Source organism: Protomyctophum bolini, assembly GCF_963924005.1.
Source record: "Protomyctophum bolini genome assembly, chromosome: 1".
Lineage (NCBI taxonomy): Eukaryota > Metazoa > Chordata > Actinopteri > Myctophiformes > Myctophidae > Protomyctophum > Protomyctophum bolini.
In genome coordinates, this window is record NC_137862.1 from 39,551,544 (window position 1) to 39,578,723 (window position 27,180).

A 27,180-nucleotide genomic window follows, 5' to 3' on the forward strand; every position below is an offset into this window, starting at 1 on the left:
TATTTGACACTTTGGTTGTTGAGAAACAGCTCCTAAAACATTATTTGACACTTTTGGTTATTGAGAAACAGCTCCTAAAACATTATTTGACACTTTTGGTTGTTGAGAAACAGCTCCTAAAACATTATTTGACACTTTTGGTTGTTGAAAAACAGCTTCTAACCATTATTTGACACTTTGGTTGTTGAGAAACAGCTCCTAAAACATTATTTGACACTTTTGGTTATTGAGAAACAGCTCCTAAAACATTATTTGACACTTTTGGTTGTTGAAAAACAGCTTCTAACCATTATTTGACACTTTGGTTGTTGAGAAACAGCTCCTAAAACATTAGTTTACACTTTTGGTTATTGAGAAACAGCTCCTAAAACATTATTTGACACTTTTGGTTGTTGAAAAACAGCTCCTAAACTATTATTTGACACTTTGGTTGTTGAGAAACAGCTCCTAAAACATTATTTTACACTTTTGGTTATTGAGAAACAGCTCCTAAAACATTATTTGACACTTTTGGTTGTTGAAAAACAGCTTCTAACCATTATTTGACACTTTTGGTTGTTGAAAAACAGCTTCTAAACATTATTTGACACTTTGGTTGTTAAGAAACAGCTCCTAAAACATTCTTTTACACTTTTGGTTATTGAGAAACAGCTCCTAAAACATTATTTGACACTTTTGGTTATTATTATTTGTGATTATTATTATTTTGGGAGGCAAATTATTTTGGGAGGCAAATTATTTTGGCAAATTATTTTGGGATGCAAATTATTTTGGCAAATTATTTTGGGATGCAAATTATTTTGGCAAAATATTTTGGGAGGCAAATTATTTTGGCAAATTATTTTGGGAGGAAAATTATTTTGGCAAATTATTTTGGGAGGCAAATTATTTTGGCAAATTATTTTGGGAGGCAAATTATTTTGGGAGGCAAATTATTTTGGGAGGCAAATTATTTTGGGAGGCAAATTATTTTGGCAAATTATTTTGGGAGGCATATTATTTTGGCAAATTATTTTGGGAGGCAAATTATTTTGGGAGGCAAATTATTTTGGGAGACAAATTATTTTGGCAAATTATTTTGGGAGGCAAATTATTTTGGGAGGCAAATTATTTTGGCAAATTATTTTGGGAGGCAAATTATTTTGGCAAATCATTTTGGGAAGCAAATTATTTTGGCAAATTATTTTGGGAGGCAAATTATTTTGGGAGGCAAATTATTTTACACTTTTGGTTATTGAGAAACAGCTCCTAAAACATTATTTGACACTTTTGGTTGTTGAAAAACAGCTTCTAACCATTATTTGACACTTTGGTTGTTGAGAAACAGCTCCTAAAACATTATTTTACACTTTTGGTTATTGAGAAACAGCTCCTAAAACATTATTTGACACTTTTGGTTGTTGAAAAACAGCTTCTAACCATTATTTGACACTTTGGTTGTTGAGAAACAGCTCCTAAAACATTAGTTTACACTTTTAGTTATTGAGAAACAGCTCCTAAAACATTATTTGACACTTTTGGTTGTTGAAAAACAGCTCCTAAACTATTATTTGACACTTTGGTTGTTGAGAAACAGCTCCTAAAACATTATTTTACACTTTTGGTTATTGAGAAACAGCTCCTAAAACATTATTTGACACTTTTGGTTGTTGAAAAACAGCTTCTAACCATTATTTGACACTTTGATTGTTGAGAAACAGCTCCTAAAACATTATTTTACACTTTTGGTTGTTGAGTAACAGCTCCTAAAACATTATTTGACACTTTTGGTTGTTGAAAAACAGCTTCTAACCTTTATTTGACACTTTGGTTGTTGAGAAACAGCTCCTAAAACATTATTTTACACTTTTGGTTATTGAGAAACAGCTCCTAAAACATTATTTGACACTTTTGGTTGTTGAAAAACAGCTTCTAACCATTATTTGACACTTTGGTTGTTGAGAAACAGCTTCTAACCATTATTTGACACTTTGGTTGTTGAGAAACAGCTCCTAAAACATTATTTTACACTTTTGGTTGTTGAGAAACAGCTCCTAAAACATTATTTGACACTTTTGGTTGTTGAAAAACAGCTTCTAACCATTATTTGACACTTTGGTTGTTGAGAAACAGCTCCTAAAACATTATTTTACACTTTTGGTTGTTGAGAAACAGCTCCTAAAACATTATTTGACACTTTTGGTTGTTGAAAAACAGCTTCTAACCATTATTTGACACTTTGGTTGTTGAGAAACAGCTCCTAAAACATTATTTGACACTTTTGGTTATTGAGAAACAGCTCCTAAAACATTATTTGACACTTTTGGTTGTTGAGAAACAGCTCCTAAAACATTATTTGACACTTTTGGTTGTTGAAAAACAGCTTCTAACCATTATTTGACACTTTGGTTGTTGAGAAACAGCTCCTAAAACATTATTTGACACTTTTGGTTATTGAGAAACAGCTCCTAAAACATTATTTGACACTTTTGGTTGTTGAAAAACAGCTTCTAACCATTATTTGACACTTTGGTTGTTGAGAAACAGCTCCTAAAACATTAGTTTACACTTTTGGTTATTGAGAAACAGCTCCTAAAACATTATTTGACACTTTTGGTTGTTGAAAAACAGCTCCTAAACTATTATTTGACACTTTGGTTGTTGAGAAACAGCTCCTAAAACATTATTTTACACTTTTGGTTATTGAGAAACAGCTCCTAAAACATTATTTGACACTTTTGGTTGTTGAAAAACAGCTTCTAACCATTATTTGACACTTTTGGTTGTTGAAAAACAGCTTCTAAACATTATTTGACACTTTGGTTGTTAAGAAACAGCTCCTAAAACATTCTTTTACACTTTTGGTTATTGAGAAACAGCTCCTAAAACATTATTTGACACTTTTGGTTATTATTATTTGTGATTATTATTATTTTGGGAGGCAAATTATTTTGGGAGGCAAATTATTTTGGGAGGCAAATTATTTTGGGAGGCAAATTATTTTGGCAAATTATTTTGGGAGGCAAATTATTTTGGCAAATTATTTTGGCAAATTATTTTGGGATGCAAATTATTTTGGCAAAATATTTTGGGAGGCAAATTATTTTGGCAAATTATTTTGGGAGGAAAATTATTTTGGCAAATTATTTTGGGAGGCAAATTATTTTGGCAAATTATTTTGGGAGGCAAATTATTTTGGCAAATTATTTTGGGAGGCAAATTATTTTGGGAGGCAAATTATTTTGGGAGGCAAATTATTTTGGCAAATTATTTTGGGAGGCATATTATTTTGGCAAATTATTTTGGGAGGCAAATTATTTTGGGAGGCAAATTATTTTGGCAAATTATTTTGGCAAATTATTTTGGCAAATTATTTTGGCAAATTATTTTGGGAGGCAAATTATTTTGGCAAATTATTTTGGGAGGCAAATTATTTTGGCAAATTATTTTGGGAGGCAAATTATTTTGGGAGGCAAATTATTTTGGGAGGCAAATTATTTTGGCAAATTATTTTGGGAGGCAAATTATTTTGGGAGGCAAATTATTTTGGCAAATTATTTTGGGAGGCAAATTATTTTGGAAAATTATTTTGGGATGCAAATTATTTTGGCAAATTATTTTGGGAGGCAAATTATTTTGGGAGGCAAATTATTTTGGGAGGAAAATTATTTTGGCAAATTATTTTGGGAGGCAAATTATTTTGGCAAATTATTTTGGGAGGCAAATTATTTTGGAAAATTATTTTGGGATGCAAATTATTTTGGGAGGCAAATTATTTTGGCAAATTATTTTGGGAGGCAAATTATTTTGGGAGGAAAATTATTTTGGGAGGAAAATTATTTTGGGAGGAAAATTATTTTGGCAAATTATTTTGGGAGGCAAATTATTTTGGGAGGCAAATTATTTTGGCAAATTATTTTGGGAGGCAAATTATTTTGGGAGGCAAATTATTTTGGAAAATTATTTTGGGATGCAAATTATTTTGGGAGGCAAATTATTTTGGAAAATTATTTTGGGATGCAAATTATTTTGGCAAATTATTTTGGGAGGCAAATTATTTTGGGAGGAAAATTATTTTGGCAAATTATTTTGGCAAATTATTTTGGGAGGCAAATTATTTTGGGAGGCAAATTATTTTGGCAAATTATTTTGGGAGGCAAATTATTTTGGAAAATTATTTTGGGATGCAAATTATTTTGGCAAATTATTTTGGGAGGCAAATTATTTTGGGAGGAAAATTATTTTGGCAAATTATTTTGGGAGGCAAATTATTTTGGGAGGCAAATTATTTTGGCAAATTATTTTGGGAGGCAAATTATTTTAGCAAATTATTTTGGGAGGCAAATTATTTTGGGAGGGAAATTATTTTGGGAGGCAAATTATTTTGGGAGGCAAATTATTTTGGGAGGCAAATTATTTTGGCAAATTATTTTGGGAGGCATATTATTTTGGCAAATTATTTTGGGAGGCAAATTATTTTGGGAGGCAAATTATTTTGGGAGGCAAATTATTTTGGCAAATTATTTTGGGAGGCAAATTATTTTGGCAAATTATTTTGGCAAATTATTTTGTTTGGTTATTGAGAAACAGCTCCTAAAACATTATTTGACACTTTTGGTTGTTGAAAAACAGCTTCTAACCATTATTTGACACTTTGGTTGTTGAGAAACAGCTCCTAAAACATTATTTTACACTTTTGGTTGTTGAGAAACAGCTCCTAAAACATTATTTGACACTTTTGGTTGTTGAAAAACAGCTTCTAACCATTATTTGACACTTTGGTTGTTGAGAAACAGCTCCTAAAACATTATTTGACACTTTTGGTTATTGAGAAACAGCTCCTAAAACATTATTTGACACTTTTGGTTGTTGAGAAACAGCTCCTAAAACAGGGAGGCATATTATTTTGGCAAATTATTTTGGGAGGCAAATTATTTTGGGAGGCAAATTATTTTGGGAGGCAAATTATTTTGGCAAATTATTTTGGGAGGCAAATTATTTTGGCAAATTATTTTGGGAGGCAAATTATTTTGGGAGGCAAATTATTTTGGGAGGCAAATTGGGAGGCAAATTATTTTGGGAGGCAAATTATTTTGGCAAATTATTTTGGGAGGCAAATTATTTTGGGAGGCAAATTATTTTGGCAAATTATTTTGGGAGGCAAATTATTTTGGAAAATTATTTTGGGATGCAAATTATTTTGGGAGGCAAATTATTTTGGGAGGAAAATTATTTTGGGAGGCAAATTATTTTGGAAAATTATTTTGGGATGCAAATTATTTTGGCAAATTATTTTGGGAGGCAAATTATTTTGGGAGGAAAATTATTTTGGCAAATTATTTTGGGAGGCAAATTATTTTGGGAGGCAAATTATTTTGGGAGGCAAATTATTTTGGCAAATTATTTTGGGAGGCAAATTATTTTGGAAAATTATTTTGGGATGCAAATTATTTTGGCAAATTATTTTGGGAGGCAAATTATTTTGGGAGGAAAATTATTTTGGCAAATTATTTTGGGAGGCAAATTATTTTGGGAGGCAAATTATTTTGGTAAATTATTTTGGGAGGCAAATTATTTTAGCAAATTATTTTGGGAGGCAAATTATTTTGGGAGGGAAATTATTTTGGGAGGCAAATTATTTTGGGAGGCAAATTATTTTGGGAGGCAAATTATTTTGGGAGGCAAATTATTTTGGCAAATTATTTTGGGAGGCATATTATTTTGGCAAATTATTTTGGGAGGCAAATTATTTTGGCAAATTATTTTGGGAGGCAAATTATTTTGGCAAATTATTTTGGCAAATTATTTTGGCAAATTATTTTGGGAGGCAAATTATTTTGGCAAATTATTTTGGGAGGCAAATTATTTTGGCAAATTATTTTGGGAGGCAAATTATTTTGGCAAATTATTTTGGGAGGCAAATTATTTTGGCAAATTATTTTGGGAGGCAAATTGGGAGGCAAATTATTTTGGCAAATTATTTTGGCAAATTATTTTGGCAAATTATTTTGGGAGGCAAATTATTTTGGCAAATTATTTTACACTTTTGGTTATTGAGAAACAGCTCCTAAAACATTATTTGACACTTTTGGTTGTTGAAAAACAGCTTCTAACCATTATTTGACACTTTGGTTGTTGAGAAACAGCTCCTAAAACATTAGTTTACACTTTTGGTTATTGAGAAACAGCTCCTAAAACATTATTTTACACTTTTGGTTATTGAGAAACGGCTCCTAAAACATTATTTGACACTTTTGGTTGTTGAAAAACAGCTTCTAACCATTATTTGACACTTTTGGTTGTTGAAAAACAGCTTCTAAACATTATTTGACACTTTGGTTGTTAAGAAACAGCTCCTAAAACATTCTTTTACACTTTTGGTTATTGAGAAACAGCTCCTAAAACATTATTTGACACTTTTGGTTATTATTATTTGTGATTATTATTATTTTGGGAGGCAAATTATTTTGGGAGGCAAATTATTTTGGCAAATTATTTTGGGATGCAAATTATTTTGGCAAATTATTTTGGGATGCAAATTATTTTGGCAAAATATTTTGGGAGGCAAATTATTTTGGCAAATTATTTTGGGAGGCAAATTATTTTGGCAAATTATTTTGGGAGGCAAATTATTTTGGCAAATTATTTTGGGAGGCAAATTATTTTGGCAAATTATTTTGGGAGGCAAATTATTTTGGGAGGCAAATTATTTTGGGAGGCAAATTATTTTGGCAAATTATTTTGGGAGGCATATTATTTTGGCAAATTATTTTGGGAGGCAAATTATTTTGGGAGGCAAATTATTTTGGGAGGCAAATTATTTTGGGAGGCAAATTATTTTGGGAGACAAATTATTTTGGCAAATTATTTTGGGAGGCAAATTATTTTGGGAGGCAAATTATTTTGGCAAATTATTTTGGGAGGCAAATTATTTTGGCAAATCATTTTGGGAAGCAAATTATTTTGGCAAATTATTTTGGGAGGCAAATTATTTTGGCAAATTATTTTGGGAGGCAAATTATTTTAAACTTTTGGTTATTGAGAAACAGCTCCTAAAACATTATTTGACACTTTTGGTTGTTGAAAAACAGCTTCTAACCATTATTTGACACTTTGGTTGTTGAGAAACAGCTCCTAAAACATTATTTTACACTTTTGGTTATTGAGAAACAGCTCCTAAAACCTTATTTGACACTTTTGGTTGTTGAAAAACAGCTTCTAACCATTATTTGACACTTTGGTTGTTGAGAAACAGCTCCTAAAACATTAGTTTACACTTTTAGTTATTGAGAAACAGCTCCTAAAACATTATTTGACACTTTTGGTTGTTGAAAAACAGCTCCTAAACTATTATTTGACACTTTGGTTGTTGAGAAACAGCTCCTAAAACATTATTTTACACTTTTGGTTATTGAGAAACAGCTCCTAAAACATTATTTGACACTTTTGGTTGTTGAAAAACAGCTTCTAACCATTATTTGACACTTTGATTGTTGAGAAACAGCTCCTAAAACATTATTTTACACTTTTGGTTGTTGAGTAACAGCTCCTAAAACATTATTTGACACTTTTGGTTGTTGAAAAACAGCTTCTAACCTTTATTTGACACTTTGGTTGTTGAGAAACAGCTCCTAAAACATTATTTTACACTTTTGGTTATTGAGAAACAGCTCCTAAAACATTATTTGACACTTTTGGTTGTTGAAAAACAGCTTCTAACCATTATTTGACACTTTTGGTTGTTGAAAAACAGCTTCTAACCATTATTTGACACTTTGGTTGTTGAGAAACAGCTCCTAAAACATTATTTTACACGTTTGGTTATTGAGGAACAGCTCCTAAAACATTATTTGACACTTTTGGTTGTTGAAAAACAGCTTCTAACCATTATTTGACACTTTGGTTGTTGAGAAACAGCTCCTAAAACATTATTTTACACTTTTGGTTGTTGAGAAACAGCTCCTAAAACATTATTTGACACTTTTGGTTGTTGAAAAACAGCTTCTAACCATTATTTGACACTTTGGTTGTTGAGAAACAGCTCCTAAAACATTATTTGACACTTTTGGTTATTGAGAAACAGCTCCTAAAACATTATTTGACACTTTTGGTTGTTGAGAAACAGCTCCTAAAACATTATTTGACACTTTTGGTTGTTGAAAAACAGCTTCTAACCATTATTTGACACTTTGGTTGTTGAGAAACAGCTCCTAAAACATTATTTGACACTTTTGGTTATTGAGAAACAGCTCCTAAAACATTATTTGACACTTTTGGTTGTTGAAAAACAGCTTCTAACCATTATTTGACACTTTGGTTGTTGAGAAACAGCTCCTAAAACATTAGTTTACACTTTTGGTTATTGAGAAACAGCTCCTAAAACATTATTTGACACTTTTGGTTGTTGAAAAACAGCTCCTAAACTATTATTTGACACTTTGGTTGTTGAGAAACAGCTCCTAAAACATTATTTTACACTTTTGGTTATTGAGAAACAGCTCCTAAAACATTATTTGACACTTTTGGTTGTTGAAAAACAGCTTCTAACCATTATTTGACACTTTTGGTTGTTGAAAAACAGCTTCTAAACATTATTTGACACTTTGGTTGTTAAGAAACAGCTCCTAAAACATTCTTTTACACTTTTGGTTATTGAGAAACAGCTCCTAAAACATTATTTGACACTTTTGGTTATTATTATTTGTGATTATTATTATTTTGGGAGGCAAATTATTTTGGGAGGCAAATTATTTTGGCAAATCATTTTGGGAGGCAAATTATTTTGGCAAATTATTTTGGGAGGCAAATTATTTTGGGAGGCAAATTATTTTGGGAGGCAAATTATTTTACACTTTTGGTTATTGCTCCCAAAACATTATTTGACAAATTATTTTGGGAGGCAAATTATTTTGGGAGGCAAATTATTTTGGGAGTCAAATTATTTTGGGAGTCAAATTATTTTGGGAGTCAAAATATTTTGGGAGGCAAATTATTTTGGCAAATTATTTTGGGAGGCAAATTATTTTGGCAAATTATTTTTGGAGGAAAATTATTTTGGCAAATTATTTTGGGAGGCAAATTATTTTGGGAGGCAAATTATTTTGGGTGGCAAATTATTTTGGGAGGCAACTTATTTTGGCAAATTATTTTGGGAGGCAAATTATTTTGGCAAATTATTTTGGCAAATTATTTTGGGAGGCAAATTATTTTGGGAGACAAATTATTTTGGCAAATTATTTTGGGAGGCAAATTATTTTGGGAGGCAAATTATTTTGGCAAATTATTTTGGGAGGCAAATTATTTTGGCAAATCATTTTGGGAAGCAAATTATTTTGGCAAATTATTTTGGGAGGCAAATTATTTTGGCAAATTATTTTGGGAGGCAAATTATTTTACACTTTTGGTTATTGAGAAACAGCTCCTAAAACATTATTTGACACTTTTGGTTGTTGAAAAACAGCTTCTAACCATTATTTGACACTTTGGTTGTTGAGAAACAGCTCCTAAAACATTATTTTACACTTTTGGTTATTGAGAAACAGCTCCTAAAACATTATTTGACACTTTTGGTTGTTGAAAAACAGCTTCTAACCATTATTTGACACTTTGGTTGTTGAGAAACAGCTCCTAAAACATTAGTTTACACTTTTGGTTATTGAGAAACAGCTCCTAAAACATTATTTGACACTTTGGTTGTTGAGAAACAGCTCCTAAAACATTATTTTACACTTTTGGTTATTGAGAAACAGCTCCTAAAACATTATTTGACACTTTTGGTTGTTGAAAAACAGCTTCTAACCATTATTTGACACTTTGATTGTTGAGAAACAGCTCCTAAAACATTATTTTACACTTTTGGTTGTTGAGAAACAGCTCCTAAAACATTATTTGACACTTTTGGTTGTTGAAAAACAGCTTCTAACCTTTATTTGACACTTTGGTTGTTGAGAAACAGCTCCTAAAACATTATTTTACACTTTTGGTTATTGAGAAACAGCTCCTAAAACATTATTTGACACTTTTGGTTGTTGAAAAACAGCTTCTAACCATTATTTGACACTTTTGGTTGTTGAAAAACAGCTTCTAACCATTATTTGACACTTTGGTTGTTGAGAAACAGCTCCTAAAACATTATTTTACACGTTTGGTTATTGAGAAACAGCTCCTAAAACATTATTTGACACTTTTGGTTGTTGAAAAACAGCTTCTAACCATTATTTGACACTTTGGTTGTTGAGAAACAGCTCCTAAAACATTATTTTACACTTTTGGTTGTTGAGAAACAGCTCCTAAAACATTATTTGACACTTTTGGTTGTTGAAAAACAGCTTCTAACCATTATTTGACACTTTGGTTGTTGAGAAACAGCTCCTAAAACATTATTTGACACTTTTGGTTATTGAGAAACAGCTCCTAAAACATTATTTGACACTTTTGGTTGTTGAGAAACAGCTCCTAAAACATTATTTGACACTTTTGGTTGTTGAAAAACAGCTTCTAACCATTATTTGACACTTTGGTTGTTGAGAAACAGCTCCTAAAACATTATTTGACACTTTTGGTTATTGAGAAACAGCTCCTAAAACATTATTTGACACTTTTGGTTGTTGAAAAACAGCTTCTAACCATTATTTGACACTTTGGTTGTTGAGAAACAGCTCCTAAAACATTAGTTTACACTTTTGGTTATTGAGAAACAGCTCCTAAAACATTATTTGACACTTTTGGTTGTTGAAAAACAGCTCCTAAACTATTATTTGACACTTTGGTTGTTGAGAAACAGCTCCTAAAACATTATTTTACACTTTTGGTTATTGAGAAACAGCTCCTAAAACATTATTTGACACTTTTGGTTGTTGAAAAACAGCTTCTAACCATTATTTGACACTTTTGGTTGTTGAAAAACAGCTTCTAAACATTATTTGACACTTTGGTTGTTAAGAAACAGCTCCTAAAACATTCTTTTACACTTTTGGTTATTGAGAAACAGCTCCTAAAACATTATTTGACACTTTTGGTTATTATTATTTGTGATTATTATTATTTTGGGAGGCAAATTATTTTGGGAGGCAAATTATTTTGGCAAATTATTTTGGGATGCAAATTATTTTGGCAAATTATTTTGGGATGCAAATTATTTTGGCAAAATATTTTGGGAGGCAAATTATTTTGGCAAATTATTTTGGGAGGAAAATTATTTTGGCAAATTATTTTGGGAGGCAAATTATTTTGGCAAATTATTTTGGGAGGCAAATTATTTTGGCAAATTATTTTGGGAGGCAAATTATTTTGGGAGGCAAATTATTTTGGGAGGCAAATTATTTTGGCAAATTATTTTGGGAGGCATATTATTTTGGCAAATTATTTTGGGAGGCAAATTATTTTGGGAGGCAAATTATTTTGGGAGGCAAATTATTTTGGGAGACAAATTATTTTGGCAAATTATTTTGGGAGGCAAATTATTTTGGGAGGCAAATTATTTTGGCAAATTATTTTGGGAGGCAAATTATTTTGGCAAATCATTTTGGGAAGCAAATTATTTTGGCAAATTATTTTGGGAGGCAAATTATTTTGGCAAATTATTTTGGGAGGCAAATTATTTTACACTTTTGGTTATTGAGAAACAGCTCCTAAAACATTATTTGACACTTTTGGTTGTTGAAAAACAGCTTCTAACCATTATTTGACACTTTGGTTGTTGAGAAACAGCTCCTAAAACATTATTTTACACTTTTGGTTATTGAGAAACAGCTCCTAAAACATTATTTGACACTTTTGGTTGTTGAAAAACAGCTTCTAACCATTATTTGACACTTTGGTTGTTGAGAAACAGCTCCTAAAACATTAGTTTACACTTTTAGTTATTGAGAAACAGCTCCTAAAACATTATTTGACACTTTTGGTTGTTGAAAAACAGCTCCTAAACTATTATTTGACACTTTGGTTGTTGAGAAACAGCTCCTAAAACATTATTTTACACTTTTGGTTATTGAGAAACAGCTCCTAAAACATTATTTGACACTTTTGGTTGTTGAAAAACAGCTTCTAACCATTATTTGACACTTTGATTGTTGAGAAACAGCTCCTAAAACATTATTTTACACTTTTGGTTGTTGAGTAACAGCTCCTAAAACATTATTTGACACTTTTGGTTGTTGAAAAACAGCTTCTAACCTTTATTTGACACTTTGGTTGTTGAGAAACAGCTCCTAAAACATTATTTTACACTTTTGGTTATTGAGAAACAGCTCCTAAAACATTATTTGACACTTTTGGTTGTTGAAAAACAGCTTCTAACCATTATTTGACACTTTTGGTTGTTGAAAAACAGCTTCTAACCATTATTTGACACTTTGGTTGTTGAGAAACAGCTTCTAACCATTATTTGACACTTTGGTTGTTGAGAAACAGCTCCTAAAACATTATTTTACACTTTTGGTTGTTGAGAAACAGCTCCTAAAACATTATTTGACACTTTTGGTTGTTGAAAAACAGCTTCTAACCATTATTTGACACTTTGGTTGTTGAGAAACAGCTCCTAAAACATTATTTTACACTTTTGGTTGTTGAGAAACAGCTCCTAAAACATTATTTGACACTTTTGGTTGTTGAAAAACAGCTTCTAACCATTATTTGACACTTTGGTTGTTGAGAAACAGCTCCTAAAACATTATTTGACACTTTTGGTTATTGAGAAACAGCTCCTAAAACATTATTTGACACTTTTGGTTGTTGAGAAACAGCTCCTAAAACATTATTTGACACTTTTGGTTGTTGAAAAACAGCTTCTAACCATTATTTGACACTTTGGTTGTTGAGAAACAGCTCCTAAAACATTATTTGACACTTTTGGTTATTGAGAAACAGCTCCTAAAACATTATTTGACACTTTTGGTTGTTGAAAAACAGCTTCTAACCATTATTTGACACTTTGGTTGTTGAGAAACAGCTCCTAAAACATTAGTTTACACTTTTGGTTATTGAGAAACAGCTCCTAAAACATTATTTGACACTTTTGGTTGTTGAAAAACAGCTCCTAAACTATTATTTGACACTTTGGTTATTGAGAAACAGCTCCTAAAACATTATTTTACACTTTTGGTTATTGAGAAACAGCTCCTAAAACATTATTTGACACTTTTGGTTGTTGAAAAACAGCTTCTAACCATTATTTGACACTTTTGGTTGTTGAAAAACAGCTTCTAAACATTCTTTGACACTTTGGTTGTTAAGAAACAGCTCCTAAAACATTCTTTTACACTTTTGGTTATTGAGAAACAGCTCCTAAAACATTATTTGACACTTTTGGTTATTATTATTTGTGATTATTATTATTTTGGGAGGCAAATTATTTTGGGAGGCAAATTATTTTGGCAAATTATTTTGGGAGGCAAATTATTTTGGCAAATTATTTTGGGATGCAAATTATTTTGGCAAATTATTTTGGGATGCAAATTATTTTGGCAAAATATTTTGGGAGGCAAATTATTTTGGCAAATTATTTTGGGAGGCAAATTATTTTGGCAAATTATTTTGGGAGATAAATTATTTTGGCAAATTATTTTGGGAGGCAAATTATTTTGGGAGGCAAATTATTTTGGCAAATTATTTTGGGAGGCATATTATTTTGGCAAATTATTTTGGGAGGCAAATTATTTTGGGAGGCAAATTATTTTGGGAGGCAAATTATTTTGGGAGGCAAATTATTTTGGCAAATTATTTTGGCAAATTATTTTGGCAAATTATTTTGGCAAATTATTTTGGCAAATTATTTTGGGAGGCAAATTATTTTGGCAAATTATTTTGGGAGGCAAATTATTTTGGCAAATTATTTTGGGAGGCAAATTATTTTGGGAGGCAAATTGGGAGGCAAATTATTTTGGGAGGCAAATTATTTTGGGAGGCAAATTATTTTGGGAGGCAAATTATTTTGGCAAATTATTTTGGAAAATTATTTTGGGATGCAAATTATTTTGGCAAATTATTTTGGGAGGCAAATTATTTTGGGAGGAAAATTATTTTGGGAGGAAAATTATTTTGGCAAATTATTTTGGGAGGCAAATTATTTTGGGAGGCAAATTTTTTTGGCAAATTATTTTGGGAGGCAAATTATTTTGGAAAATTATTTTGGGATGCAAATTATTTTGGGAGGCAAATTATTTTGGGAGGCAAATTATTTTGGCAAATTATTTTGGGAGGCAAATTATTTTGGGAGGAAAATTATTTTGGGAGGCAAATTATTTTGGCAAATTATTTTGGGAGGCAAATTATTTTGGCAAATTATTTTGGGAGGCAAATTATTTTGGAAAATTATTTTGGGATGCAAATTATTTTGGGAGGCAAATTATTTTGGCAAATTATTTTGGGAGGCAAAATATTTTGGAAAATTATTTTGGGATGCAAATTATTTTGGGAGGCAAATTATTTTGGGAGGAAAATTATTTTGGCAAATTATTTTGGCAAATTATTTTGGGAGGCAAATTATTTTGGGAGGCAAATTATTTTGGGAGGCAAATTATTTTGGAAAATTATTTTGGGATGCAAATTATTTTGGCAAATTATTTTGGGAGGCAAATTATTTTGGCAAATTATTTTGGGAGGCAAATTATTTTGGGAGGCAAATTATTTTGGCAAATTATTTTGGGAGGCAAATTATTTTAGCAAATTATTTTGGGAGGCAAATTATTTTGGGAGGGAAATTATTTTGGGAGGCAAATTATTTTGGGAGGCAAATTATTTTGGGAGGCAAATTATTTTGGGAGGCAAATTATTTTGGCAAATTATTTTGGGAGGCATATTATTTTGGCAAATTATTTTGGGAGGCAAATTATTTTGGGAGGCAAATTATTTTGGGAGGCAAATTATTTTGGCAAATTATTTTGGGAGGCAAATTATTTTGGCAAATTATTTTGGCAAATTATTTTGGCAAATTATTTAGTTTGGTTATTGAGAAACAGCTCCTAAAACATTATTTGACACTTTTGGTTGTTGAAAAACAGCTTCTAACCATTATTTGACACTTTGGTTGTTGAGAAACAGCTCCTAAAACATTATTTTACACTTTTGGTTGTTGAGAAACAGCTCCTAAAACATTATTTGACACTTTTGGTTGTTGAAAAACAGCTTCTAACCATTATTTGACACTTTGGTTGTTGAGAAACAGCTCCTAAAACATTATTTGACACTTTTGGTTATTGAGAAACAGCTCCTAAAACATTATTTGACACTTTTGGTTGTTGAGAAACAGCTCCTAAAACAGGGAGGCATATTATTTTGGCAAATTATTTTGGGAGGCAAATTATTTTGGGAGGCAAATTATTTTGGGAGGCAAATTATTTTGGCAAATTATTTTGGCAAATTATTTTGGGAGGCAAATTATTTTGGCAAATTATTTTGGGAGGCAAATTATTTTGGCAAATTATTTTGGGAGGCAAATTATTTTGGGAGGCAAATTGGGAGGCAAATTATTTTGGGAGGCAAATTATTTTGGCAAATTATTTTGGGAGGCAAATTATTTTGGGAGGCAAATTATTTTGGCAAATTATTTTGGGAGGCAAATTATTTTGGAAAATTATTTTGGGATGCAAATTATTTTGGCAAATTATTTTGGGAGGAAAATTATTTTGGGAGGAAAATTATTTTGGCAAATTATTTTGGGAGGCAAATTATTTTGGGAGGCAAATTATTTTGGCAAATTATTTTGGGAGGCAAATTATTTTGGAAAATTATTTTGGGATGCAAATTATTTTGGGAGGCAAATTATTTTGGGAGGCAAATTATTTTGGGAGGCAAATTATTTTGGGAGGAAAATTATTTTGGGAGGAAAATTATTTTGGCAAATTATTTTGGGAGGCAAATTATTTTGGGAGGCAAATTATTTTGGGAGGCAAATTATTTTGGAAAATTATTTTGGGATGCAAATTATTTTGGGAGGCAAATTATTTTGGGAGGCAAATTATTTTGGGAGGCAAATTATTTTGGCAAATTATTTTGGGAGGCAAATTATTTTGGAAAATTATTTTGGGATGCAAATTATTTTGGCAAATTATTTTGGGAGGCAAATTATTTTGGGAGGAAAATTATTTTGGCAAATTATTTTGGGAGGCAAATTATTTTGGGAGGCAAATTATTTTGGCAAATTATTTTGGGAGGCAAATTATTTTGGAAAATTATTTTGGGATGCAAATTATTTTGGCAAATTATTTTGGGAGGCAAATTATTTTGGGAGGAAAATTATTTTGGCAAATTATTTTGGGAGGCAAATTATTTTGGGAGGCAAATTCTTTTGGTAAATTATTTTGGGAGGCAAATTATTTTAGCAAATTATTTTGGGAGGCAAATTATTTTGGGAGGGAAATTATTTTGGGAGGCAAATTATTTTGGGAGGCAAATTATTTTGGGAGGCAAATTATTTTGGGAGGCAAATTATTTTGGGAGGCATATTATTTTGGCAAATTATTTTGGGAGGCAAATTATTTTGGGAGGCAAATTATTTTGGCAAATTATTTTGGGAGGCAAATTATTTTGGCAAATTATTTTGGCAAATTATTTTGGGAGGCAAATTATTTTGGCAAATTATTTTGGGAGGCAAATTATTTTGGCAAATTATTTTGGGAGGCAAATTATTTTGGCAAATTATTTTGGGAGGCAAATTGGGAGGCAAATTATTTTGGCAAATTATTTTGGCAAATTATTTTGGGAGGCAAATTATTTTGGCAAATTATTTTGGGAGGCAAATTATTTTGGCAAATTATTTTACACTTTTGGTTATTGAGAAACAGCTCCTAAAACATTATTTGACACTTTTGGTTGTTGAAAAACAGCTTCTAACCATTATTTGACACTTTGGTTGTTGAGAAACAGCTCCTAAAACATTATTTTACACTTTTGGTTATTGAGAAACAGCTCCTAAAACATTATTTGACACTTTTGGTTGTTGAAAAACAGCTTCTAACCATTATTTGACACTTTGGTTGTTGAGAAACAGCTCCTAAAACATTAGTTTACACTTTTGGTTATTGAGAAACAGCTCCTAAAACATTATTTGACACTTTGGTTGTTGAGAAACAGCTCCTAAAACATTATTTTACACTTTTGGTTATTGAGAAACAGCTCCTAAAACATTATTTGACACTTTTGGTTGTTGAAAAACAGCTTCTAACCATTATTTGACACTTTGATTGTTGAGAAACAGCTCCTAAAACATTATTTTACACTTTTGGTTGTTGAGAAACAGCTCCTAAAACATTATTTGACACTTTTGGTTGTTGAAAAACAGCTTCTAACCTTTATTTGACACTTTGGTTGTTGAGAAACAGCTCCTAAAACATTATTTTACACTTTTGGTTATTGAGAAACAGCTCCTAAAACATTATTTGACACTTTTGGTTGTTGAAAAACAGCTTCTAACCATTATTTGACACTTTTGGTTGTTGAAAAACAGCTTCTAACCATTATTTGACACTTTGGTTGTTGAGAAACAGCTCCTAAAACATTATTTTACACGTTTGGTTATTGAGAAACAGCTCCTAAAACATTATTTGACACTTTTGGTTGTTGAAAAACAGCTTCTAACCATTATTTGACACTTTGGTTGTTGAGAAACAGCTCCTAAAACATTATTTTACACTTTTGGTTGTTGAGAAACAGCTCCTAAAACATTATTTGACACTTTTGGTTGTTGAAAAACAGCTTCTAACCATTATTTGACACTTTGGTTGTTGAGAAACAGCTCCTAAAACATTATTTGACACTTTTGGTTATTGAGAAACAGCTCCTAAAACATTATTTGACACTTTTGGTTGTTGAGAAACAGCTCCTAAAACATTATTTGACACTTTTGGTTGTTGAAAAACAGCTTCTAACCATTATTTGACACTTTGGTTGTTGAGAAACAGCTCCTAAAACATTATTTGACACTTTTGGTTATTGAGAAACAGCTCCTAAAACATTATTTGACACTTTTGGTTGTTGAAAAACAGCTTCTAACCATTATTTGACACTTTGGTTGTTGAGAAACAGCTCCTAAAACATTAGTTTACACTTTTGGTTATTGAGAAACAGCTCCTAAAACATTATTTGACACTTTTGGTTGTTGAAAAACAGCTCCTAAACTATTATTTGACACTTTGGTTGTTGAGAAACAGCTCCTAAAACATTATTTTACACTTTTGGTTATTGAGAAACAGCTCCTAAAACATTATTTGACACTTTTGGTTGTTGAAAAACAGCTTCTAACCATTATTTGACACTTTTGGTTGTTGAAAAACAGCTTCTAAACATTATTTGACACTTTGGTTGTTAAGAAACAGCTCCTAAAACATTCTTTTACACTTTTGGTTATTGAGAAACAGCTCCTAAAACATTATTTGACACTTTTGGTTATTATTATTTGTGATTATTATTATTTTGGGAGGCAAATTATTTTGGGAGGCAAATTATTTTGGCAAATTATTTTGGGATGCAAATTATTTTGGCAAATTATTTTGGGATGCAAATTATTTTGGCAAAATATTTTGGGAGGCAAATTATTTTGGCAAATTATTTTGGGAGGAAAATTATTTTGGCAAATTATTTTGGGAGGCAAATTATTTTGGCAAATTATTTTGGGAGGCAAATTATTTTGGCAAATTATTTTGGGAGGCAAATTATTTTGGGAGGCAAATTATTTTGGGAGGCAAATTATTTTGGCAAATTATTTTGGGAGGCATATTATTTTGGCAAATTATTTTGGGAGGCAAATTATTTTGGGAGGCAAATTATTTTGGGAGGCAAATTATTTTGGGAGGCAAATTATTTTGGCAAATTATTTTGGGAGGCAAATTATTTTGGGAGGCAAATTATTTTGGCAAATTATTTTGGGAGGCAAATTATTTTGGCAAATCATTTTGGGAAGCAAATTATTTTGGCAAATTATTTTGGGAGGCAAATTATTTTGGCAAATTATTTTGGGAGGCAAATTATTTTACACTTTTGGTTATTGAGAAACAGCTCCTAAAACATTATTTGACACTTTTGGTTGTTGAAAAACAGCTTCTAACCATTATTTGACACTTTGGTTGTTGAGAAACAGCTCCTAAAACATTATTTTACACTTTTGGTTATTGAGAAACAGCTCCTAAAACATTATTTGACACTTTTGGTTGTTGAAAAACAGCTTCTAACCATTATTTGACACTTTGGTTGTTGAGAAACAGCTCCTAAAACATTAGTTTACACTTTTAGTTATTGAGAAACAGCTCCTAAAACATTATTTGACACTTTTGGTTGTTGAAAAACAGCTCCTAAACTATTATTTGACACTTTGGTTGTTGAGAAACAGCTCCTAAAACATTATTTTACACTTTTGGTTATTGAGAAACAGCTCCTAAAACATTATTTGACACTTTTGGTTGTTGAAAAACAGCTTCTAACCATTATTTGACACTTTGATTGTTGAGAAACAGCTCCTAAAACATTATTTTACACTTTTGGTTGTTGAGTAACAGCTCCTAAAACATTATTTGACACTTTTGGTTGTTGAAAAACAGCTTCTAACCTTTATTTGACACTTTGGTTGTTGAGAAACAGCTCCTAAAACATTATTTTACACTTTTGGTTATTGAGAAACAGCTCCTAAAACATTATTTGACACTTTTGGTTGTTGAAAAACAGCTTCTAACCATTATTTGACACTTTTGGTTGTTGAAAAACAGCTTCTAACCATTATTTGACACTTTGGTTGTTGAGAAACAGCTTCTAACCATTATTTGACACTTTGGTTGTTGAGAAACAGCTCCTAAAACATTATTTTACACTTTTGGTTGTTGAGAAACAGCTCCTAAAACATTATTTGACACTTTTGGTTGTTGAAAAACAGCTTCTAACCATTATTTGACACTTTGGTTGTTGAGAAACAGCTCCTAAAACATTATTTTACACTTTTGGTTGTTGAGAAACAGCTCCTAAAACATTATTTGACACTTTTGGTTGTTGAAAAACAGCTTCTAACCATTATTTGACACTTTGGTTGTTGAGAAACAGCTCCTAAAACATTATTTGACACTTTTGGTTATTGAGAAACAGCTCCTAAAACATTATTTGACACTTTTGGTTGTTGAGAAACAGCTCCTAAAACATTATTTGACACTTTTGGTTGTTGAAAAACAGCTTCTAACCATTATTTGACACTTTGGTTGTTGAGAAACAGCTCCTAAAACATTATTTGACACTTTTGGTTATTGAGAAACAGCTCCTAAAACATTATTTGACACTTTTGGTTGTTGAAAAACAGCTTCTAACCATTATTTGACACTTTGGTTGTTGAGAAACAGCTCCTAAAACATTAGTTTACACTTTTGGTTATTGAGAAACAGCTCCTAAAACATTATTTGACACTTTTGGTTGTTGAAAAACAGCTCCTAAACTATTATTTGACACTTTGGTTGTTGAGAAACAGCTCCTAAAACATTATTTTACACTTTTGGTTATTGAGAAACAGCTCCTAAAACATTATTTGACACTTTTGGTTATTGAAAAACAGCTTCTAACCATTATTTGACACTTTTGGTTGTTGAAAAACAGCTTCTAAACATTATTTGACACTTTGGTTGTTAAGAAACAGCTCCTAAAACATTCTTTTACACTTTTGGTTATTGAGAAACAGCTCCTAAAACATTATTTGACACTTTTGGTTATTATTATTTGTGATTATTATTATTTTGGGAGGCAAATTATTTTGGGAGGCAAATTATTTTGGGAGGCAAATTATTTTGGGAGGCAAATTATTTTGGCAAATTATTTTGGGAGGCAAATTATTTTGGCAAATTATTTTGGGATGCAAATTATTTTGGGATGCAAATTATTTTGGCAAATTATTTTGGGATGCAAATTATTTTGGCAAAATATTTTGGGAGGCAAATTATTTTGGCAAATTATTTTGGGAGGAAAATTATTTTGGCAAATTATTTTGGGAGGCAAATTATTTTGGCAAATTATTTTGGGAGGCAAATTATTTTGGCAAATTATTTTGGGAGGCAAATTATTTTGGGAGGCAAATTATTTTGGGAGGCAAATTATTTTGGCAAATTATTTTGGGAGGCATATTATTTTGGCAAATTATTTTGGGAGGCAAATTATTTTGGGAGGCAAATTATTTTGGCAAATTATTTTGGCAAATTATTTTGGGAGGCAAATTATTTTGGCAAATTATTTTGGGAGGCAAATTATTTTGGCAAATTATTTTGGGAGGCAAATTTGGGAAATTATTTTGGGAGGCAAAATATTTTGGCAAATTATTTTGGGAGGCAAATTATTTTGGCAAATTATTTTGGGAGGCAAATTATTTTGGAAAATTATTTTGGGATGCAAATTATTTTGGCAAATTATTTTGGGAGGCAAATTATTTTGGGAGGAAAATTATTTTGGCAAATTATTTTGGCAAATTATTTTGGGAGGCAAATTATTTTGGCAAATTATTTTGGGAGGCAAATTATTTTGGGAGGCAAATTATTTTGGGAGGCAAATTGGGAGGCAAATTATTTTGGGAGGCAAATTATTTTGGCAAATTATTTTGGGAGGCAAATTATTTTGGAAAATTATTTTGGGATGCAAATTATTTTGGCAAATTATTTTGGGAGGCAAATTATTTTGGGAGGAAAATTATTTTGGGAGGAAAATTATTTTGGCAAATTATTTTGGGAGGCAAATTATTTTGGCAAATTATTTTGGGAGGCAAATTATTTTGGAAAATTATTTTGGGATGCAAATTATTTTGGGAGGCAAATTATTTTGGGAGGCAAATTATTTTGGCAAATTATTTTGGGAGGCAAATTATTTTGGGAGGAAAATTATTTTGGGAGGAAAATTATTTTGGGAGGAAAATTATTTTGGGAGGAAAATTATTTTGGCAAATTATTTTGGGAGGCAAATTATTTTGGGAGGCAAATTATTTTGGCAAATTATTTTGGGAGGCAAATTATTTTGGAAAATTATTTTGGGATGCAAATTATTTTGGGAGGCAAATTATTTTGGGAGGCAAATTATTTTGGCAAATTATTTTGGGAGGCAAAATATTTTGGAAAATTATTTTGGGATGCAAATTATTTTGGCAAATTATTTTGGGAGGCAAATTATTTTGGGAGGAAAATTATTTTGGCAAATTATTTTGGGAGGCAAATTATTTTGGGAGGCAAATTATTTTGGGAGGCAAATTATTTTGGCAAAATATTTTGGGAGGCAAATTATTTTGGAAAATTATTTTGGGATGCAAATTATTTTGGCAAATTATTTTGGGAGGCAAATTATTTTGGGAGGAAAATTATTTTGGCAAATTATTTTGGGAGGCAAATTATTTTGGCAAATTATTTTGGGAGGCAAATTATTTTGGGAGGGAAATTATTTTGGGAGGCAAATTATTTTGGGAGGCAAATTATTTTGGGAGGCAAATTATTTTGGCAAATTATTTTGGGAGGCATATTATTTTGGCAAATTATTTTGGGAGGCAAATTATTTTGGGAGGCAAATTATTTTGGGAGGCAAATTATTTTGGCAAATTATTTTGGGAGGCAAATTATTTTGGCAAATTATTTTGGCAAATTATTTTGTTTGGTTATTGAGAAACAGCTCCTAAAACATTATTTGACACTTTTGGTTGTTGAAAAACAGCTTCTAACCATTATTTGACACTTTGGTTGTTGAGAAACAGCTCCTAAAACATTATTTTACACTTTTGGTTGTTGAGAAACAGCTCCTAAAACATTATTTGACACTTTTGGTTGTTGAAAAACAGCTTCTAACCATTATTTGACACTTTGGTTGTTGAGAAACAGCTCCTAAAACATTATTTGACACTTTTGGTTATTGAGAAACAGCTCCTAAAACATTATTTGACACTTTTGGTTGTTGAGAAACAGCTCCTAAAACAGGGAGGCATATTATTTTGGCAAATTATTTTGGGAGGCAAATTATTTTGGGAGGCAAATTATTTTGGGAGGCAAATTATTTTGGGAGGCAAATTATTTTGGCAAATTATTTTGGCAAATTATTTTGGGAGGCAAATTATTTTGGCAAATTATTTTGGCAAATTATTTTGGGAGGCAAATTATTTTGGCAAATTATTTTGGGAGGCAAATTATTTTGGGAGGCAAATTGGGAGGCAAATTATTTTGGGAGGCAAATTATTTTGGGAGGCAAATTATTTTGGGAGGCAAATTATTTTGGCAAATTATTTTGGGAGGCAAATTATTTTGGAAATTTATTTTGGGATGCAAATTATTTTGGCAAATTATTTTGGGAGGCAAATTATTTTGGGAGGAAAATTATTTTGGGAGGAAAATTATTTTGGCAAATTATTTTGGGAGGCAAATTATTTTGGGAGGCAAATTATTTTGGCAAATTATTTTGGGAGGCAAATTATTTTGGAAAATTATTTTGGGATGCAAATTATTTTGGGAGGCAAATTATTTTGGGAGGCAAATTATTTTGGGAGGCAAATTATTTTGGGAGGAAAATTATTTTGGGAGGAAAATTATTTTGGCAAATTATTTTGGGAGGCAAATTATTTTGGGAGGCAAATTATTTTGGCAAATTATTTTGGGAGGCAAATTATTTTGGAAAATTATTTTGGGATGCAAATTATTTTGGGAGGCAAATTATTTTGGGAGGCAAATTATTTTGGCAAATTATTTTGGGAGGCAAATTATTTTGGAAAATTATTTTGGGATGCAAATTATTTTGGCAAATTATTTTGGGAGGCAAATTATTTTGGGAGGAAAATTATTTTGGCAAATTATTTTGGGAGGCAAATTATTTTGGGAGGCAAATTATTTTGGGAGGCAAATTATTTTGGCAAATTATTTTGGGAGGCAAATTATTTTGGAAAATTATTTTGGGATGCAAATTATTTTGGCAAATTATTTTGGGAGGCAAATTATTTTGGGAGGAAAATTATTTTGGCAAATTATTTTGGGAGGCAAATTATTTTGGGAGGCAAATTATTTTGGTAAATTATTTTGGGAGGCAAATTATTTTAGCAAATTATTTTGGGAGGCAAATTATTTTGGGAGGCAAATTATTTTGGGAGGCAAATTATTTTGGGAGGCAAATTATTTTGGCAAATTATTTTGGGAGGCATATTATTTTGGCAAATTATTTTGGGAGGCAAATTATTTTGGGAGGCAAATTATTTTGGCAAATTATTTTACACTTTTGGTTATTGAGAAACAGCTCCTAAAACATTATTTGACACTTTTGGTTGTTGAAAAACAGCTTCTAACCATTATTTGACACTTTGGTTGTTGAGAAACAGCTCCTAAAACATTATTTTACACTTTTGGTTATTGAGAAACAGCTCCTAAAACATTATTTGACACTATTGGTTGTTGAAAAACAGCTTCTAATTATATAAATTAGCTGGCCAACCCACTCCCACCTCCTCTCCCGCCAAGTAAAGGCCCATTCCATTGTCAAATGTGGTTTGAGGGTTTTAAATGTTTTGGGAAGACGCCGGAGCAGCTCGGACAATTTAAGCCTTTTTTAGGTGTCATTTATATATACTAGCACCTAAATAAAAGGCTAAAATTGTCTGAGCTGCTCCAGCTTCTCCTCCTTCTTATATTTATTTGTACTAAGTCAAGCTCTGTAGTTTAGCTCATGTTAGAAGGCATCACCGGCATGCACCATTCTTTGGAAATCGCTGTCATATACAGTATTTCATTCCTAAACTTGCATTGACACAGGCAAGTAGAACATCTGTGGTTCTCCTTTAAGTCCAATTTAATTTAAGATTTTTTTGTTTTTAACACTGTTCTATGACTAAGTATCAATTAGGCTTCAGGTTCTCATGGTGTACCTCTCATATAAAGCACAGTTTCTCCTCTGAGGGCAGTAAAGGCAGGTCTGTCTGTCTGTCAGGATGTCAGGGAGTCTAGTCAGACGGCTGTGCTCTGGTCCCTTCTCCACAGTGTTGCCTAGGTGATGGGCCATCATGTTCCTCAGCTTCAACAACTCTGATGATGTAAACACAGACGGTTCGATGGAAACAGAGGTTTGGTAGATGGATAGATGGAAACAGAGAGGTTTGGTAGATAGAAGAAGAATACAAAATCTATGGATGACAGAATTAAAGCCATTATTTTGGCTTTATAAGTTTGAGATATTATTATTATTATCCAATTAAATTAAACTATGGCAAAAGTGAGAAGTCATAGTAGATAGTAGATTTTGGTGACCTACATTTAAACCCTCAAATATTTAAATGCTGTTTATAACAGCATTAGCCTTTTGTATGAAACGCATGTATGTGTATGTATGTGGGATTTAGAGGGAGTGAATTTAGCTAGTAGCTACTACAGTATGTGTGTACTATACCTCTGCGGTCCATATGGCTTGCTACTACCGGGTGCACGTTGCCAGTCTTAAGATACAGCAGGAAGCCAGCCTCAGCAGATATGTTTCTCTCCATGCCCATCAAAGTGTACAGGATCACCTACAACCACACAAAGACAGCATTAGCAGAGAAATGTGGATGTTTATAAGGTCAGCTCTAGCCTCTCTACACTCAAGTGTACAAAATGAGTACCTAATGTGCACAAAGAATATAAATATCTGTACTTTCTGGAGACAGAACTATAAATTGCTGATGGAAAGATCAGATGACAATGTTGACGATGTATGTTACGTCTGTATGCTTATTCATGTCAAATAATGTATGATGTCTTTAGATATCTAAAGTTTAAATGAACATGTGTGTCTGAGAGTAGTGGTGTCAAATATAATCATTTCAGCAATGCATCGTGTTTCAGCCGTGCACGATTCTGCATCGATGCAGGACTGTAACAATCCATTATAGCCTAAATAAATATAATATACAATTACAATACAATTGTAATACTGTATGTATATGATATTATTTATAATATAATTATAAATAAAATACACTGCTTGTATTGACTGAAAGATTAGCCCATGTTGTGCAGCAATATAGAAAAGTGTGAAGCATCATAATGCATCATAGAATTTAATCGTTACCTGGTGAATCATAATTGAATTGAATCGTGAGGGCAGTGCCAATGCACAGCTAAGAAAATGTATCCAGTTAATTTAACTTGTATAAGTGTAAGGATGCGGACACTTTGGGTGTATTTTTCCTGTGTACCACTACCTACCTGACTACGGTGCTCTATAGAGTTGGTCTCTTTCCCAGTTTTCAGCTCTAGGGCCATGGTCCTTTGCTGGGCTATACCTCTGCCTGGTCTCTGGAGTCGAACTCGCGCCGTCAAGTCTATCTTCCCCTTCAGGCCGAACCGTGGTGACCACACGTTCTCCTCGATGTCCGCCAATTCAGTCACCGTCACCGACACAGTCGAGTTGTCCTTCCCCCGGCTTGGAGCTTCTCCGCTGCTAGGACTGGAAGATGTGGAAGGAAGAAAGGTTACAGGAATGACCTAAATCAGCTGGTCTGTAGCTTCATCCTGGCCAGACCAGCAGGCTCAGAAGGTTGAAGAACGGTGTCCCTCAAGGCTCTGCCCTCTCACCAATGTTGTTTAACATCTACATTCATGACCTACCGGATACAACATCTATCTATGCGGCTATGCGGCTATGCTAGCCCTGGCAAGAAATGCCCAGAAGTACGACTGTCACATCCTGCACAAAGCCACAACAACACCGGCACCACCATGCGGGCTCAAGTCTCGCCATCCTTACAAGGCGAGATGCTACAGTCGATTCCTGTAGCATCAGTACTTGTCCAGAGACGCTTGGCTGGCAGCATCCTGGAAACAGTCGTGGGAGACGGCCGGGCCCTCCCGGATCCAACGATACATCCGGGTCCCAGCCGGTGGCGTAAAAGGAGAAGACATGCCACGGACCTTGCTGAACCGTCTGCGCTGTAGCGTGGGACGCTTCAAGTCATCTATGAAGAAATGGGGCTAATCGGACAGTGCGCCATGCAACTGTGGCGAGCCTGAACAGACTGCCGAGCACATAATCACAGGTTGCCCCCTATATACAGCCCACCCTCAGAAGATGGCCTTTTTTACTTAGGACCGGAGACGAGGGCATGGCTGCATGAGCACCGAGTTGGCCATCTGATGATACACGAAAGAAAGTGGTTCTCAAACATTTTGGCAGTGTGTCAAATTTGAAGTCGGTGGGGCGTGAGGTTCTCCAGTTACGTGGATTACAGATGTACACACGTACATATACAAAGAGACGTGGCGC

At 32.3% G+C, this 27,180-nt stretch overlaps 1 protein-coding gene across 1 annotated transcript in view; it reads right to left on the reverse strand.

Annotated features, from left to right (window-relative positions):
* Nucleotides 1–27,180, reverse strand: part of dna2 (DNA replication helicase/nuclease 2) — a 112,848-nt gene that overhangs the window by 77,703 nt on the left and 7,965 nt on the right. Inside the window, exons 9-11 of the mRNA XM_080770701.1 lie at nt 26,124–26,364; nt 25,327–25,444; nt 24,809–24,965 (exon numbers count right to left, since the gene is read on the reverse strand). Of these exons, the coding sequence (XP_080626827.1) occupies nt 24,809–24,965; nt 25,327–25,444; nt 26,124–26,364 (516 nt within the window). The remainder of the gene's footprint in view (nt 1–24,808; nt 24,966–25,326; nt 25,445–26,123; nt 26,365–27,180) is intronic.